The sequence below is a fragment of the Pongo abelii genome, chromosome 12 (assembly GCF_028885655.2).
Source record: "Pongo abelii isolate AG06213 chromosome 12, NHGRI_mPonAbe1-v2.0_pri, whole genome shotgun sequence".
Taxonomy (NCBI): Eukaryota; Metazoa; Chordata; class Mammalia; order Primates; family Hominidae; genus Pongo; species Pongo abelii.
Window position 1 is genome coordinate 68,302,250 of NC_071997.2, and position 18,990 is coordinate 68,321,239.

General features: G+C 37.7%; 1 protein-coding gene across 4 annotated transcripts in view; it reads left to right on the plus strand.

Annotated features, from left to right (window-relative positions):
- The window catches only part of PELI1 (pellino E3 ubiquitin protein ligase 1), a 59,750-nt gene extending 46,455 nt beyond the window's left edge, over nt 1-13,295 (plus strand). For 3 of the 4 annotated variants that reach the window (XM_009237251.4, XM_009237252.4, XM_054548137.2), the window contains 5 exons: nt 1,348-1,477; nt 5,689-5,790; nt 9,555-9,752; nt 9,849-10,037; nt 10,891-13,295. In XM_009237251.4, the coding sequence (XP_009235526.1) occupies nt 1,348-1,477; nt 5,689-5,790; nt 9,555-9,752; nt 9,849-10,037; nt 10,891-11,457 (1,186 nt within the window). In that variant the 3' untranslated portion in view covers nt 11,458-13,295. Of the gene's footprint in view, nt 1-1,347; nt 1,478-1,503; nt 1,632-5,688; nt 5,791-9,554; nt 9,753-9,848; nt 10,038-10,890 lie in introns of those variants that run through there. The other variant, XM_054548138.2, reaches the window with a different exon arrangement.
- Nucleotides 13,296-18,990: the final 5,695 nt, after the last annotated feature.

An 18,990-nucleotide genomic window follows, 5' to 3' on the forward strand; every position in this document is an offset into this window, starting at 1 on the left:
CAGTGAGGAGTCGACAAAGGGTCTGGGGGCAACACAAAGTCTAGAATAGCTAAAATAATTATTAGCTAAGGGGCTGTACTTTGGACTTACAGCAAGGCTAGCAACATTACCAAGGGCTTTCTCCAATACAAAGTGTTTTATTTTTTATAAAGGGTCAATGTAGTTTCTATATATGGCAGTCATTGAGTAAACTCTCTTCTCAGCTTTAAAACATTCTTCCTTGCCAGCCACAATTACAGGCCATTTTATAATCACTTCCTCCTCCAGCCTCAAAACTGTTCCTGTTCCCTGCTTCCTTTCCCCCTAGATTGACCAACTACATATGGTGGATCATCAAACCCAAGATTTGTCAGGGGGCTGGGGCAGGGGAGGTGGACAGTGAATGAGGAAAGATTATTATTAAGCTACTGCTCATGCCTCAATGAAGCAGTAAAGAATGACATAACCACATGACAAACATACTTAAATTCAAATTCTGGCTTTACCAGTGTCACTTCAGAATATAATTCTTCTGAGTCTGTTTCCTAATGTATAAAAATGGGGACAGTGATTTCAATCTGGTAGAATTTTTGCAAGGGTAGATTTAGTGAGGTGATGTGTATGGGATAGCATTCAATAGTGACTGGTACATAGTAAACACCCAAATATTTTTATTTTGTTTTTAACTTTTTTCCATTGGTTTAGTACTTGCTTACCTTTAGGATGTATGTGTGTGTGTGTGTGTGTGTGTGTGTGTATGTGTACATGTTATGGAGAAATGGTCGTAAGATCTGAACAACAAAAGTATGTTTACTACTTAGCAAACATGTCTGTTGGACAGGTTCTGCTAACATAATGAGAGTGCATTTGTACATTCAGGTAGCTAAGACTTAACAAATCTAAAAATTCCTTACTTCAAAAGTTCAGCTATTTAAAGTGTTTGGTTCACAATTAAAGGAGATTGTGTTTTAAACAATACATACTGTACTTTTTAAAGGTTGTATTAGCACATGCAAACAATTCGCCTTAAAAAAACAGAATGAGTCATAAGGAGTCAGACATGCCATTAATCAGCTCTTAATTATCTTCCATAAACGAGGGAAGGAATAAAAGAGAGATAACTCGAATCTGTGTGTAATCCAAAAGGTTCTCTGTGACTTGGAATGAAGCCAGAAAAAGAATCTCATTTTGTTTCACACACTGGCACCTGGTATGGAGATCAACAGTTGCTCAAAGGAATTTTAAATAATTATAATGTGTTAATAGATAATTAATTGGGAATTGATTCTGCAAGGCAAAGTCAAACATTTGTTTTATAATTGTGCAGTTCTTGCAAGAGATCACCTATACTTTTTTTTCCCCCATCAGGTATAATGGGTCTCTCCCAAATGGCGATAGAGGAAGGAGGAAAAGTAGGTTTGCTTTGTTTAAAAGACCTAAGGCAAATGGGGTGAAGCCCAGCACTGTCCATATTGCTTGTACTCCTCAGGCTGCAAAGGTAAAAAAAAAAAAAAAAAAAAAAAAGCTACATAAATTAACTTGGAGAAATTGAAAGACTTTTATGTGTTGTTTATATTCTCTAGCATTCCCCTCACATTTCTATTTCAGAAATTGCCTTTTGTTTGGATTGGAGAAGAGACTTTGGAGACATGGTATTTGAAGAGCTGCCATATGGAAGGGGAATTGGACTTTTAAAAAAAAAATGACAAACCAGGATCAGTGGGTGGAAATTAGAAGGAAACACTCTCTTTCCTTATTAAAAGAGGTGGGATGGGGGACAGGGTTTTATCTAGTACTTAGAATTATGCAGCTGTCTGCCCTGAGAAGTGGGAAGTTCCCACTCTGTTACTAGAGGGGCCTCCCTGGGCTGGATGAAGAATGTGATGTATAATATGTGTATTCAGGTATTAGAAGCATGTTTGGATGAGGTAATTTTTAAACTAAGGGTCTTTACTTAAGATTCTGTGTATTAGTTGTATTCATTTTTGGTTTATAACTTCATATATTTTAGCATAGTACCTTGCACAAAGTAGACCTCAATAATTATTAAGTTGAATCAAAGCTATGAAGGCAATATCCAACTGCATCTACAATATAACTTCTCAACCCCCTAGCCTATTTCATGCTTCTAGCCCCCTTTTATTCTCCTAACAAAATTTCCAGAAGCTGGACCACCATTTCAGGATACTTGGGCTTTTCCTAGAGTGACAGACGGGGGGGGGAATTTCACATCTTTATATTTTCTGTGAATTCGTCTGCCTCCAATTTTATAACACTGACTTTGTGTTACAAATAATTTGATATTGTAATGAGCAAATAAGAAAAATTAGAAAGAGTTATTTGACTCCTGGAAGTACCTGTATCTTTAGCTAAGTAGCCCTAGGATGTACATTAATATTACACCATCTGAAGCATATCCTTGTAAGTTAAATAAACAAGAGACAGAAAAATTGGCATATGATGTGGTTTTAGGTTGCAGCTTCAATGTCTGAAGGTAATTGGCTTTTCAGCTTTGTTTTATATCCAGTTTGATTTGTGAAAGAATCCTTAGGCCTTGACTAGGACTCCTCCATTACTATTTGGGAGCCAGTTGGTGCAGAAAAGGGACAGTTTGTTTTTGCTCCTTTGGCGGAAGGAATATACTAAGCAGGTGGTGGAAGTAAACCTCAGATTGATTGAATCTGAGGAGCTTCTTACAGTATCTCCCCCCAGAGTGCTCTTGACATTTTGGGTGTGCCACTTTTTCATTGTTCAGGACTTTCCCACATACTACAGGACATTTATGGGTCCTTCACCCACAAAATGCCATTTGAGCCTGCAAATCCTCGTAACAGCCAAAAAATGCACAAAATATTTTCAGATGCCCCTTAGACTGCTAATACTACCTCTGGTTGAAAACCACTATCAGGGAAAATATTTCTAATCCCTGCCGCTGTAATACCATATTCTGTACTTTTCTTCCTATTTTACTCTGCCATGCCGTCATGTTTTCATTGTTATCTCTTTTTCATCTTTCATCTTTACTAGGCAATAAGAATCTTAGGGATCACAGATTGACTCTTGGCTGGGTGCGGTAGCTCACACCTATAATCCCAGCACTTGAGAGGCCAAGGTGGGCGGATCACTGGAGCTCAGGAGTTCGAGACCAGCCTGGGCAACATGGTGAAACTCCATCTCCACCAAAAATACAAAAAATTAGCCAAGCGTGGTGGCATGCCCCGAGGTCCCAGCTACTTGGCAGGCCTAAGTGGGAGGATCACTTGAGCCCGGGAGGCAGAGGCTGCAGTGAGCTGAGATCATGTCACTGTATGGCAGCCTGAGTGACAGAGTGAGACCCTGTCTCAATTTAAAAAAAAAAAAAAAAAAAAAAGATTGACTCTTCCTCTTTAAATTGTGGAGGAATGTATTTGTGAGGTCATGATGAAAATTAAGCATTTAGTCTGGCAGTCATCTGGGATGAGTAGTTAAAACCCTGCGTTGTAGTCCAGTGAGACTCAAACGTAACTTGACATAGTTTTTATTCTCAGCCTTAGAGTAGGTTTAATAACTAACAAAGATTACAATTTCAAAGCACATAAAAACCAATGTTTTAAAATCTCCTTAGCCGCTAAGAATTAATTTTCAAAATACTGAGTAATTGTTTCATTGAAAAGTCAGCTGTTTAACGGGGCACAGTGGCACATGCCTGTTAGTCCCAGCTCCTTGGGAGGCAGAGGCAGGAAGATCACTTGAGCACAGGAGTTTAAAGCTGTAGTGTGCCATTTTCCTGCCTGTAAATAGCCACTGCACTTCAGCCTCTGCAACACAGCAAAACCTCGTCTTTTAAAACATATATGTGTGTGTGTGTGTGTGTGTGTGTGTATATGTAGATATATGTTTAAAACCTGTAAAACAATTATATAGTATTTATGAATACCTAAATGTGTAGAAAGAAATATGTAAAACATGCATGTAAATGATCTACACTGCATTCTTGAGGTTGGATACCTCTGTGGAGAAAAGGGAACTGGGAGAGACATGTAGGCAGCCTCAATTGTATCTGTAGTTTAATTCCTTAAAAAAATCAGAGGCAGCCCAGGCACAATGGCTCACGCCTGTAATCCCAGCACTTTGGGAGTCCGAGGTGGGCGGATCACGAGGTCAGGAGTTCGAGACCAGCCTGGCCAACATGGCAAAACCCCGTCTCTACTAAAAATACAAAAATTAGCCGGGCATGGTGGCATGCACCTGTAATTCCAGCTACTCAGGAGGCTGAGGCAGGAGAATCACTTGAACCTGGGAGGCGGAGGTTACAGTGAGCTGAGATAGCGCCACTGCACTGCAACCTAGGCGACAGAGCGAGACTCTGTCTCAAAAAAAAAAAAAAAAAATCAGAAGCAAAAGTGGCAATATTAAGCTTTGATAAAGCTGAGTCGTTAGTATAGTCTCTTCTATATTTGGAAATAGGGTATTTCTGTATTCTCTTTGTATATTTGGAAATTTGACAGTCTTAAAGCTGTTGTTTTAAGGCTTTATCTATTACAGATTAGTTGCAAATTGAAACCAAGTAAAAGCTTATGATGCCAAACTTCTAATTAAGAAGGAATTTTTCATTTAGCTTCTTTGCTGTATATAATTATTGTCTTTTGTCTTTGTGTCTGTTTTCTTTTTATGCAGCCCATTTGTACTTCCTTTGTGTGATGACTAGATTTTTCCCCTCCTTTGATATTATCTTCAACTCATATACATAGAAAACACTTGAAAACAAAACTGAAAAGTTCTTTTTAGCAATGTTTTTAGTTTGAGGTAAATCAGAAGTACAGTCATAAGCATTACATCCCTTTCCTTTGGTAATATTTAATCATTCTATGAATGTGTTTTTTTAATTATTTTCTTTTATCTGCTGGGACCAAATCCCAAATGCATTTTCCTGTATCTCACCCAGCAAATGGCAAACATTTGTCATCTGTAGAGTCACAAAATGGTTAGAAAACCAGTTAACTTGGCTTATGAGTGAACTTTATAGCTCTCTGAATGACTTCAAAAATAAGATTCCTCTTATTTTGCAAGATTTTGCATTTTCTTCTTATCAGAGCAGTACTATTGTTTTCTGTTTTTATGTGGGATTTGGTTTTGATTATTTTATAATTTAAAATACTTAATAAGGGAGTCTAGTGGTTTGATAAAAGAAAATTATGGGCCGGGCGCGGTGGCTCACGCCTATAATCCTAGCACTTTGGGAGGCTGACGTGGGCGGATTGCCTTAGCTCAGGAGTTTAAGACCAGCCTGGGCAACATGGTGAAATGCCATCTCTACTAAAAATACAAAAAAAATTAGCCAGGCGTGGCAGCGTGCACCTGTAGTCCCAGCTGCTTGGGAGGCTGAGGCAGGAGAATCACTTGAACCTGGGAGGCGGAGGTTGCAGTGAACCGAGATTGCACCACTGCACTCCAGCCTAGGCGACAGAGCAAGACTCTGTCTTTAAAAAAAAAAAGAAAGAAAATTATGTTTTTACTCTGTAACTGCTTCTAAATATTCTTCGGTACCCCATTCAACCCGAGAAACTACTGTCACAGCTGACAGGAGTTATTAACCTCTCTAAATTTCAGGGGAAAAATGTATAAATATGTCATGTATTTGATAAATAGTTTTCCCTTTTTTTAATGAAAAGCTTATCTGATTGGATTGACCTGCCTACTAATTTTTGCTATTAACTTTTTCATTCTTAGGCAATAAGCAACAAGGACCAGCATAGCATATCATATACTTTATCTCGGGCCCAGACTGTGGTGGTTGAATATACTCATGACAGCAACACCGATATGTTTCAGGTATTATAACATCTAAAATTTTTTTTCTTAAAAAACAAAAAAGTTAAAAATCTATTGTTGGTGACTTTTGCTGAGGTCAAATAAAGGATGATCAGATTTTTATACTGTGTTTTATTAAAATATAGATTGATTGCTAACCCTTATAAATAGAAGTCAGTCTAGCATGGTTGAGATGGGCTCCAGAATAAGAATTACTGGTAAATATTACATAACCATTATATGCCTCAATTTCCTCCTCTGTAAAGTGCAGATAATAGACTCTCCCCTATGACTGTTAAGAGGCTTAAATGATCGAGTACATGTAGAGTACTCAGCGCTGTGCCAGGCACTTAGTAAAAACACTTAGTGAATAGTAGCTATTATCCAAAAAAGAAAACAGTAAATATTCTGCACACATTTATGACTTTTTCTACCACTACCTCCCACCTTCCTCTCTAGGTAATAAACAATCCAGGCACTTGCTAACTATTTGTATTATCTATGTGAAATCAAACCTTTTTCTCAGCACGTATTTGGTCAATGCTACTCATGCAATAAAAGTATTTTTCTCTTACTTTTTGTACCAATCCAGTGCTGATATTTTTATAAACTGATAGATTTTAGGACAGTCAATTCCAAAGATGTAAATAGAATCCTTGATCTTCTCCCTTAATATTGAGCTCTCCGAAGCTTAGGCTTTTTAAAAACAAACTTAAGTAGAATATACATTGCCTGATAATGTTGCTTTTATAATTATTGTCACATTGACTTTTCCATTTTTCTTTATTTTACAAGGCAAATAAAAGTGAAAAGACCTGGAAATATATTTAATTTCAGTCAATAGTGAAATATTTCTTTGAAGCCACTCCCTCTGCCCAACCCTTTTAATGAAATGAGATACTGAATTTCTTTTCTCTAGTTAATATTAGAATGTGGGCATTTATTATGTTTTCCTCACTTTTACCAAAAATAAATAACATCTTTAATGAAGATTAATGTTTAGATCCAAGAAAAACCTAACACAGAGCTTTAGGATGATTTTTCACATTTTGTTTCACTGACAAGCAGTGAAAATGAATGAGCTTAGCTTTTTTTAAAATCAAGATGCTACTAGGCCTGTAGTCTCAGTTACTCAGGGGGCTGAGGTGGGAGGATAGCTTGAGGCCAGCCTGGGCAACATAGTGAGACTTCGTCTCTTTAATAAAATATAGATAAATATATATATGTGTGTGTGTGTGTGTGTGTGTGTGTGTGTATCTCCAAGATATTTGGTCACAGGCTAGAATTTTAGCTTCAGAAAGTACCTTATATTTATTTGTTTACCGCTTATCTTTTGTGGATGAAGTTAACTGAAATCTTGTGAGTTAAAGATGATAGAGTTACTTGGGGGCAAAACTGAAATTAAACCAAGCATCGTGAATTCTGAAACAATGTCTTCACCATCTCATGAAGGCCCTTAAATAAGTTTTAACAGTTTGGGTTTTGTCTTTTTCATAAAGTAGAGAATTTTTCCCAGTATCATAAACTGATTATGCCCTTTCTACAGGTATTATACCTTTGGAAAATCCAAACATTTCTGCATCAAAAAGACTGTGATATATCAGAAACTACCTTGATAAACTAGCCAGTCTTTGAGGAATTGTATTGGAAACATTCTAGGATTGTCTACCCTGTAAACTGAACAAGAACATTTATTGTTCAAGTCATCAGATATTCCAACTCCAACTCTATGCATTGTTTGTCACTATGAAGTACATAAGGGAGACATTACAAGCAGATTACATGCCTAGGTGCTGTACTGACCCTCTAAATCTTAAGCACATTGTGTTGAAGAAGGATGGAGAGAAGACTTTACACTGGTGCCTTTTCATGTAGATCTTTTTATCCGGTTAAGTAGGATTTTGACCAGCAACCAGTAGAAAAGCATTCTAGCAAAAGAGATGGCGAAGAAGTAGTACACAGTGTGGTAAAAGATTGTGTTGTAGCTAGTATACACAAATAGCAGGAAATTCGGCTGGATTGGTAGATGGGAGGCAAATCTTGAGTCAGTTTCTAACTATTATCAGAAATAATAAACTACAAATTTTGGATAAGCCATAAGGAACCATTGAGTTTTCTCATGAGGGTAAGGGGGAGTAACAAAAGAACTGTATTTTTAATGCTAATAATAGCAGGGGAAGAATTATTAACAATCATATTTTGGCATCTGCACATTCATGGTGGTTTTTTTCTCTTTATAGATACTTGTTTCTTCTCATTGTCATTACAAATATTGCTTCAGTGTCTTAAATATTATCTTCCAAGACCCAGTTGAAATGTCAGCTCTCTGGAACAGTCTCTTTACAAATAAGTGCTACTTCTGTTGATTCTGAATATTAGTTCAATCCTTAGCCTATATCTTTTAGCTTTTAAAGAGCCTTTTTATTTGGGGAAATATTTTTAGTTTCAAAGATCTGAGGCCATTTAAGATATCTTTATTTTTAAGAATAAAGAAAAGGAACATCCAATCTTATATTTGTTAACTAGTTTCCCTCTAAAACTATCCAATCTAAATAAAAAGACTTTATACTTGACAGTTGGACAAAAACACTAAAGAGGTTTATCTGAAAGTGTGCTGATATGAGGAACTTGAGGCTAAAATATGTAAAGAATGACTTTTAAGAGTCTTTATCTTTGTAGAGGTTCAGTATTTTTTCTCAGTACCCACATTCTTCAATTTTATGGTACTACTTTATAACAAATACATTCATGAACTGATAATTTCCAAATGTTTGCTTTAAAGCCCTGTAACACTTGTCACTTTTGTCATCTCCCCATTGATTTCCTTTTTTCTTTTCAACTTTCAAAATGAAATTAACTTATTTACTAGCTAGTACCTCTGAAGATATTTTTAAATCTCTGACACCTCACCCATCCAGAACTCTTATCTGGGAACCTTGACTCTCTGAAATATCCCTAAGAACCAGGAAGGGTATCTATATAAAATAAATGCCACAAAGTTGATGCAGTGAAATTCCTTTTCTATTCTCCCTAGAGAATCCCTTACTTAGGCTCTCACCAGAACCTTTTGAAATACTTTTCTCTGAAATAGGTTATTTGATTTCTCAACCCATAATAGAGTAAGAGTAGCCAGTTAAAAAAGGGGCTTGTTGTTGGAAACAAGCGTGACCAAAAACAAGGAGCGATAGCTGACAACCTGACAGAAAAGAAACAAGAAAATATGTGAAGTGTACATAAGACCTCAAAGCAAGGCTATGTAAGCCCTTGACATAAGGACCAGCAGTCTTGTATACCTCTTATAGCACCTGAAGACATCACTGCATTTCAGCTTAATGTAAGTGGTATTTATAGTGTAATGTTCTGCAGTCATCCTAAAAGATTTACTTATATATGTTCACTATATTCTGTTAAATAAGGTAGAATATCTCTTTAAATATCTCTAAAGAGAAAAAAACCTACATGATACACATATTTCCATCCAAAAAAGGTTAAAATTAAAATCTGCAGCCATCCAGAAATCTCAGCCATTCTTGAATTCTTCATTCCCTAAGGGTTTCGTATATTGTTGTAAGTTCTCATTTAATTCCATGCTCTATGTGATTACTTCATCAGAGACAGTCTGACTGATTAGTTTTCAAGAGTATAGATGCCCCCAACATTAAGTATGGTAAACTTCAACTTTAGAAATTTCAGAGGCCTAATATTTTCTCCTTATTGTGCGCTTCTTGAATGGATTTTCCACTGTGTTCTTTGAATGGGTTTATAGATATTTTTTTTTCCCTCAGATTGGCCGGTCGACTGAAAGCCCCATTGATTTTGTAGTAACTGACACGGTTCCTGGAAGTCAAAGTAATTCTGATACACAGTCAGTACAAAGCACTATATCAAGATTTGCCTGCAGAATCATATGTGAACGGAATCCTCCCTTTACAGCACGGATTTATGCCGCAGGATTTGACTCATCAAAAAACATCTTTCTTGGGGTAAAAAGCTTTTTTTCCTAAATGATGCTTTCTTTTATACTAGCTTTCATTCCAAGTTACAAGTAATTGGAAGCTCACTGCTATTATTTCTACTAGGAGAAGGCTGCCAAATGGAAGACATCAGATGGGCAGATGGATGGCTTGACCACTAATGGTGTTCTTGTGATGCATCCACGCAATGGGTTCACAGAAGACTCCAAGCCTGGAATATGGAGAGAAATATCGGTGTGTGGAAATGTATTTAGCCTGCGTGAAACCAGATCAGCTCAGCAGAGAGGAAAAATGGTAAATACTGAATGATGTTTTCTTAATTAGCTACAGTAAACACATAGGATGAGTAGAACTGAATGCATTACATACATTCCAGAAAACTCTTAAATCTATTGCCAACACAGAATACTAAGTCTATCAAACACTGACTACCAAATTCTGTACTAGAGGACAGTCTCTTAATATTTCATTTAGTAGCCGGGCGTGGTGGCTCACACCTGTAATCCCGGCATTTTGGGAGGACGAGGCAGATGGATCACCTGAGGTCAGGAGTTCGAGACCAGCCTGACCCACGTGGAGAAACCCTGTCTCTACTAAAAATACAAAATAAGCCGGGCATGGTGGTGCATGCCTGTAATCCCAGCTACTCGGGAGGCTGAGGCAGGAGAATAGCTTGAACCTGGGAGGCAGAGGTTGCAGTGAGCCGAGATCGTGCCATTGCACTCTAGCCTGGGCAACAAGAACATTTTAGTAAACTCTGGAAGTTCATTCTTCTGTCATATCATGTTAATATATTTTAAAACCTAAGCTTTCTTAAACTAAACAGCACTCTCTCTGATCTTTTCTGTTGCCATCTGTATATCTTTGACCATATTTACCTCATTAAAAATATTAGACTTATTGATTAGCCAGATGTTTTAATCATAAGTTGTCTTTACCATAAGGCTAAAAAGAAATATGTTAATGTTTGATATTTTAGCCTTGATTTTCAAACTTAACGTTTTTCATAACTGCTGTCAGTTTCTTGAATATTTAGTGAAAATCCTAGGAAATCTCATTTCTTGAGTAAGGAGTACTTAAAACCAAAACGCTTACGTAAAAATCCAAAAGAGTGGTGAATATGTTTTTCAACTCTTGTCTCCTCTAGGTGGAAATTGAAACCAATCAGTTACAGGATGGCTCGTTAATTGACCTCTGTGGTGCAACATTGCTATGGCGTACTGCAGAAGGCCTTTCCCACACTCCTACCGTGAAGCATTTAGAAGCTTTAAGACAGGAAATCAATGCAGCACGACCTCAGTGCCCTGTAGGGTTCAACACACTAGCATTTCCTAGTATGAAGAGGAAAGATGTTGTAGATGAAAAACAACCATGGGTATATCTAAACTGCGGCCATGTACATGGCTATCATAACTGGGGAAACAAAGAAGAACGTGATGGAAAAGATCGTGAATGTCCTATGTGTAGGTCTGTCGGTCCCTATGTTCCTCTGTGGCTTGGATGTGAAGCTGGATTTTATGTGGACGCCGGCCCTCCAACCCATGCGTTTAGCCCATGTGGGCATGTGTGTTCAGAAAAGACAACTGCCTATTGGTCCCAGATCCCGCTTCCTCATGGTACTCATACTTTTCATGCAGCCTGTCCCTTTTGTGCACATCAGTTGGCTGGTGAACAAGGCTACATCAGACTTATTTTTCAAGGACCTCTAGACTAACAGACCATTGTCCTGCAGGACTACATTATAAATTTATAAGCTAAGTGAGTTGGGTTTTCGAACCTGTTGTCCACGTCACAGTTTTTCTGCTCTGGTCATTTGCATTAAGATGAAGAATTTTTTTAAAACATTTATAATAAATAGTAGCAATTTCTGAGCAAAAATCTGGGAAACTCAAGCAAAGGAATTTCTGAAAGTATGTCTTCTGAATTCTGAGTTTTGAAAATATATTTTGAGGAGAAAAAGACATAGTCTAATTTGATGCCTTCCTTTTAGTGTTTTTGAATCACCTATCCTCAGTGCTGAAATTGTTTTGTATAACTGAGGGTACTGTTGGTTCAAACTATGTTAGTTTACAGTTTGTTGCAAACATTGTAAAATACAGCGACATGTATATTAACTTTTTTCTATTTATCTTTATTATAGAAAATACCTTAGAATGTTCTTGATAGAGTAGCATGGTAACGATGGTGTCACACCCTTGGTGTGAATGGTAGCTTAGTGAGCAACCTAGCTCAAGGATTTGCAAAGTTAGGAAGAAGGACAAGAGAGCCTCTCTCCCGACCCCAATCTAAATATGGAATTTGGTAAATTAGAATACTTTGTAATTTGTAAGACCAAATTCATATTAATTACGTGTGTGAAAGGTGTTTGTTTTTAACCACATTGAAGATAATCAGGAAAGATTTTTTCTTAATGTTTCTCTCGAGCGTAGTACTATAACAAAACCTTAATGCTAAGAAACATTTTATATGCTCCTTTGAATATGCAATTTAATCTAGATTATCTATTTTTCTCCCATGATAACTAATCTGTTTTTAGTATCAGCAGCATTTGGCAAGTTTATTTTTTGGATATAAACTGTGGTTCATCTGTTCACTGTTTCTAGAAAAAAATCATTCCCATAAGAAAAAATATAAATTAGCAAGAAAGGAGAGTGACTTGATTTGCTTTTGGAAAAAGAAATGCTTAATTAATTATTTTGTATTTGGCCTTATTCAGGCATTAGGAAATCTAGAGATCTAAAGGGTTGAATGACAGTAGTGCCCCGTTTTTAGCAGACCAGCCTTAACTCTGGGTTTGAATCCTAAGGAGATTGCCACAGTGAGACTTAAGCAAATGTTTGGTTGGCAGATGAGCACCAATGACTGCAGCGTGGAGTGACGCACTGCATGGTCTGTTTATTCTCTAATTCCAATATGTCTTTTGCTTCCAGAAGCAAGAAAAGTTTCTTCTCTCCCCTCCTTCCCACCCTTTTTTCAAAGGCACCACAAGTATAGACAGTTGCACTACATCAAATCTTTTTTTGACACTTGTAGAAACCAGTACACTTTTAGATTAGACAGTATCTTCTTTTAATATTTTGATTTGTTTTCCTTTAGTTTGAAAAGTTGTATAATACTTAATTGACTGTAGCAAAGTTTATATGTGGTAGCATAGCTTTAATTTATCCTATTACAAAACTGTTCTGAATTTTCTTTTGGTTTTTAAAAAACAAAACTTGTTGCTTAGAAGCCATGAACTATTTTATTTTACTTCAACTGTCGAAACTTCCTTGTTTTAAAAAATGATCATTTGGGTTCACTCAGGAAATGCATGTCAGGAAACTTGTATTATAAGTTTATTAGTTGTGACGTATCAGTAACTGCTGTTACCCCTTTTTCAAAGAAACATAGTTGATTTTGAAGTTTTCTAGATTGTCACATGCTTTGTGACTAATGCAAGATAGCAAGTCCTGTGTTGTATTTGTTCTAGTCATTTCTATTCAGGCTATATATTGTAGCTTAATTTTTATTTGCAATTAATTTATTTAAGTAAATACTTTTCAAAATAGATAATTGAATTCGTCTCTGTGAGTTCATTTTTGCATAATTGAGAAAGAGAAACCAGAAGTGAAAACTGTGAACAACTCTATTCCACACTCCAAAAATACTCATTTGAAATAGATGAAGAGTTTGCATTTAACGTAACACTTTAAAGTCTCTGGTTCTTTTTGAAAAGCATCTCTCTTAATAAAGGAACTTTGTTAGTGGTTGAATAATTGAGGCCTTTTCTAAGTTAAGCCTTGCTAGGGAGTTGGCACCTGTAAGTTGCATGTTAGACTATTTAAATAGTGGCTTCGTAACCATAAAAGTTTCACGCCCTTCCCAAAGCCTGCATTTTCTTCTAACAGGTAAAAACAATTTCTTCTAGCAGGGAAAAACCTGGCACATTTTCTATCAAATTCAAGTTTTAAAAATTCAGGCAATTTAAATGATCAGTTGGGTATTTGCTGTTCAAGCAGAACTGTTATTTTGTCATGGCCTAATAGAACACTTTTACTTACTCAGTTGTATTAAGGGAATGTCAGTATTCTGGCCAAGGAGGAGAAAAAGTTGTATTTAGGTCTCCTAAATGCATTCTCAAGAAAGATAATCTTTATGGCTTAACTCTTTTATCAAAGTAATCTTTATATTTAAATGCTACTTAATTTGTTCAAGGAATTAAATTTCCCTTTATCTCAAATGTTAGGGTAATGAAGCAAGACAAGAAGGGAAGCCATTCAGACATCAGAGTTTTTTTTACTAGGTTATCCTCTTGCAACCTTCTTTGCTTACTTCCCTCATGTAAAAGTATTCCAGTACATGTAAAGCAGGGTAGGAATAATTAATAATATAAGTATGTAATTACTTTTTTTTTTTTTTTTTTTGAGACGGAGTCTCACTCTGTCGCCAGGCTGGAGTGCAGTGACGTGATCTCGGCTCACTGCAAGCTCCACCTTCGGGTTCACGCCATTCTCCTGCCTCAGCCCCCCAAGTAGCTGGGATTACAAGTGCCCGCCACCATGCCCAGCTAATTTTTGTATTTTTAGTAGAGACAGGGTTTCACCATGTTGGTCGGGATGCTCTCGATCTCCTGACCTCGTGATCCGCCCACTTTGGCCTCCCAAAGTGCTAGGATTAATTACTTCTAACATTTGAGTGTCCCACTTCACTCTTCCCGTCTGACCCAGACTGAGGGCACTGGTGAAAGTCCACTTATTAAGTCTTTAAGGCTATAAGCTCAACATAACTCTAACACTTTGGCCCTTCGTTGCAATGGATCATCTTGTGCTACCACTTTTTTTTTTGTTTAAGACAGGGTCTTGCTCTGTTGCCCAGGCTGGACTGCAGTGGTGCAATCACAGCTCACCACAGCCTCAACCTCCCAGGCTCAAGCAATTCTTCCACCTCTACCTCCTGAGTAGCTGGGACTACAGATACACACCACCATTCCTGGCTAACTTTTTTCATTTTCAGTAGAGACTCCGTCTCACTAGATTTCCCAGGCTGGTCTCAAACTCCTGCTCTTAAGCAGTCCTCCTGCCTCAGCCTCCCAAAGTGCTCGGATTACAGGTGTTGAGCTGCCACACCCTGCTGTGCTACCACACTTTAGAGACCACTGGTTAATAAACCTATGTTCCATTCCCTTCTCTGTTTTCTCTAAGCATTGCCCTATAGCAAATCAGAAGAGCAAAACTCTGCATCACTGAACTCTGTTATTCTGTCTGTCACCCCCACTTTCAGAATTACTCTTATATAAGTATTCTTTAATGTTTTGTCCTCAAATTTTATCTACTTTTTTTTTTTTTTGAGACGGAATTTCATTCTGTCGCTCAGGCTGGAGTGCAGTGGTGTGATCTCGGCTCACTGCAACCTCTGCCTCCCGGCTTCAAGCAATTCTGCCTGCCTCAGCCTCCCCAAGTAGCTACGATTACAGGTGCCCGCCACCACACCTGGCTAATTTTTGTATTTTTAGTAGAGATGGGGTTTTGCCATGTTGGCTAGGCTGGTCTCGAACTCCTGGACCCAAGTGATCCACCCACCTCGGCCTCCTAAAGTGCTGGATTTATAAGCATGAGCCACCACGCCCGGCCTCTGCTTTCTTAAAACAGATTTTTGTATACCCACTGTGCACCAAGCCCTGTCCTAAACTGGGTGATATAGCAGGAAAAAAAAAAAAAGATCCCTGCCTTCATCATGTTTGTATTCTAGTGGACAAGATAGAAATGAGCAAGAAAAAGTAAATATATGTATATATACAATATGATAGTGAACTGTGCTGAGGGGGCAAATAAAGTAGAAAGAGGAGATGCAGATGCAAAATGTCATATGCTGGGGCAGGAGGAGAAGTGTTTGCAATATCAAACAGGAAGTCCAGGGAAAGCCCCACTGGGAAGGTGGTATTTGAATAAAGCTCTAAAAGAGCTGAAGAGAGAAGGGAGTGGCCACTTAGAGGGGCATTTAGGCAGAGAGCTCTACAAGGCCCTTGCAAGGGCCCCGAAATAGAAGCATGTCTGGGATATTTCTACAATAGCAAAGAGGCGTGTGATGCCAAGTGGTATGAATCAAGGAAGAGTAGCAGGTAAGGTCAAAGAAGTAAAATGACAGAATTTAAGTGAGAGATAGGGATGACAATAGATTATGGAGAGCCCCCTGGGATTTATGGCTTTAATTCTGAATGAGATTGGGACATTGGAGGGTTTTGAGCAGGTGAGTGACTTGATGTGACATATTTTAATAGGATCTGAATACACTGAAGGTGGGATCAGGGAGAACATTGCAGTAATCCTGGAGATAAATCATGGTTTGGATAAGGTGGTGGCAGTGGAGGTGGTTTGAAAAGTGATCAGATTCTGAATGTGTTTTAAAGGCAGACCTGACAGCATTTGCTAGCAGATCAGCTACAGGGTTTGAAAGACAGAAGAGGGATCAAGGATGACTCCACTCAATCAGCCTCAGCAACTAGAAGGATGGAACTGCCATTTGTTGAAGTAGAGATTATAGGAAGAACTGTTTAGGGGATGAGGCTCACTGGTGGAGGAATCAGTAACTCAGTCCTGAGTATTAGACTGAGGCACCTGTTAGACGACATTTGCCAAAGGAAGGACATCTCCACTTTTAACTACTACCAAAGTTCTCAACCATTATGATCAGTGTTCTCTGTATACCCCACGCTAGCTTAGAAACAAACAAAAAAGTATCCCTCCTGATGAATGGTGAATTTCCTTTCATTGAAATAGAGAGTTGGGACACCTCTCATGTTTCTCTCTTTGCTTTGGCTTCCCTCTAAGGAAATAAGGTTTGTTTTCAACTATAATTGCTTCATTTAGCCAAAGTATTCTGATAAAGTTTTTCTTCCTCCTTGCCATATACACCTTTTTCCTGGCTCTTGCCTTTTTAAAAAAAAACAAAAAAAACTGTCTTCAGTTTTCTTGAATCTTAATATTTTGCTGCTTCAAATCCTTTTTGGCAGTGGCAGAGCACAAGTTGTGCTTTGCTTTTAAAGTTTTTGAAAAAATATTTGAGTGCTTATGGAAAACAGAATTCTTAAACCTATAAGTTCAGATTTTAATGTCCAGTTTCCCTGAAGGAAATAGACCTGTATTTGATAATTATCAACAAAAAACAGTAATAAGATCAAGTTTTCCTAATAATCGCCATAAAATACCATGTCCATGCATTGTGTTAGATGATGGAACAGGAATGTTGGGTTATTTAGGTTGACATTAAATTGTCAACTCAGCTATGTGTGTGAATATTAAGCCACAGCATACAAGCATTCCTCACAGCTAACGTGTGCGTGTTTGCTATGTGTCAAGCACTATTCTAAATGTACCCTACTAGGAATATTACTGATATTATTTTAAAAATCAAAGCATCCCTGTGAGGAAACAACTGTTACATCCATTTTACAATGGAAACCAGCCATAGCAATGTAACTTGCCCAAGATTCACGTGTCTTTTAACTGGGGGACTTGGAATTTGAACTTTGGAAGTCTCACCCAATTTGTGTGTACATAATCGCCACATTTGGTTGCTTCCCCATTTTAATGATGGAACACATTGAAGGAATTCTTTTGCGAGCTGGTAAATAAGTATGATTTCTGGCACATGATAGATGTTCGAAAACTATTTCTTGGGTGATTGAAGAAAACTGAGAACTCTGGACCTTTAAGCTACTTAATACTGAGTAGAAGCATTAACAAAAATAGAAGAATAAAGGTTACATACAAGCTATTTATTTGATCAGAAAATATGCTTTCATTGGCTGAAAAATAGGAGGGAAAAGGTGAAGATACAACAAAAAGTGGCACTAACTGGAAAGTTGACAAGGCAACAAGAAGAAAATCGATGGTGCCAGAATATAACAAAAGGATTACCCTGGAAGAAAGAGAAGAAATATCAATGATAGCCAAAAAGGATGTCATCCAGACATTCAAAGTTTTAAGAACCTATTTTAATGAGGAAAGTCACAACAAGCAGCCAGTATTTAAAGGGAAAATTAAGATTTCCTGAAGTTATATCGTATTACTGTATAACTATTAATAAAATATAAACAAGAGAGGATCTTGGACATCAAGTTACAGATGAGGAAATGAAGGCCAAGATGAACTGATTACTGATTGACAGATTGGTATTAGAACTTCCATGCCTATGTCTATCTTCCAAGACTCAGTTATATTTCCATGTTTTGTTTGTTGAAGCAGAGGTAAGAACATTGCATTTTAAGTTTTTGTTTTTAAATTATAAGTGTCTGCAGAGTAAAACTATCAACTCTTGTTGTCATGTAAACAATGATTCCCAAATGTAAGGAATGATATGCTTCAGATTTCATTTAACTAAAAGGCTGCCTAGTTTGGAAATGAAAGACAAATGCAGGGAAAGAGAATCAAGAGTTGTCCAGTAGACTCACTTACAGTCCTTTGGTATGCTATATAAATCATTATAAATCATTCAGCTAATATATGAGTGCTCATTCAATGACAGGGCTCTTATTTTACTCTACTATTTGTTATGGAGTTAAGACAGTTATTTTGCATACCATACCCCTGCAAGAATGCAATGCATTCAGATACTGTTCACTTTCAGTTGGCTTCTTTGTCAAGTGACCTTTGGGAAATTAGTTATTTGAAATGGAGATGGTAATGTCTTATTAAAATGTTAAAATCACTATACTATCAAGCAATTCAAAAAATCTTTCTCAATTCACAAAGTAGTTGAACAATAGTAACCTGAACCATAGTGACCATAAAGTTTTCTAAATTTGGGGCCTGGTGCAGTGCCTCATGCCTGTAATCCTAGCACTTTGGGAGGCCGAGACGGGGGGGGTCACCTGAGGTCAGGAGTTCAAGACCAGCCTGGCCAACATGGTGAAACCCTGTCTCAACTTAAAAAAATATGAAAATTAGTGAGGCATGGTGGCAGGCGCCTGTAATTCCAGCTACTTGGGAGGCTGAGTTAGGAGAATCACTTGAACCTGCATGGTGGAGGTTGCAGTGAGCCGAGATCACACCACTGCACTCCAGCCTGGGCGACAGAGCAAGACTCTGTCTCAAAACAAAAAACAAAGTTGTCAAAATCTGGAATCGTGAGGGGCAGGAGTTGAATTGGACCAGGTGTATAGGGACAAGAGAATGAACGGTTCACACAGACTGTCTGCTATCTACAGCCAGGAGCTCCCAAAGTAGTATGGGCTCAGGTGGCAGCTGCGGAGGGGTAGTGGGAGGGATCC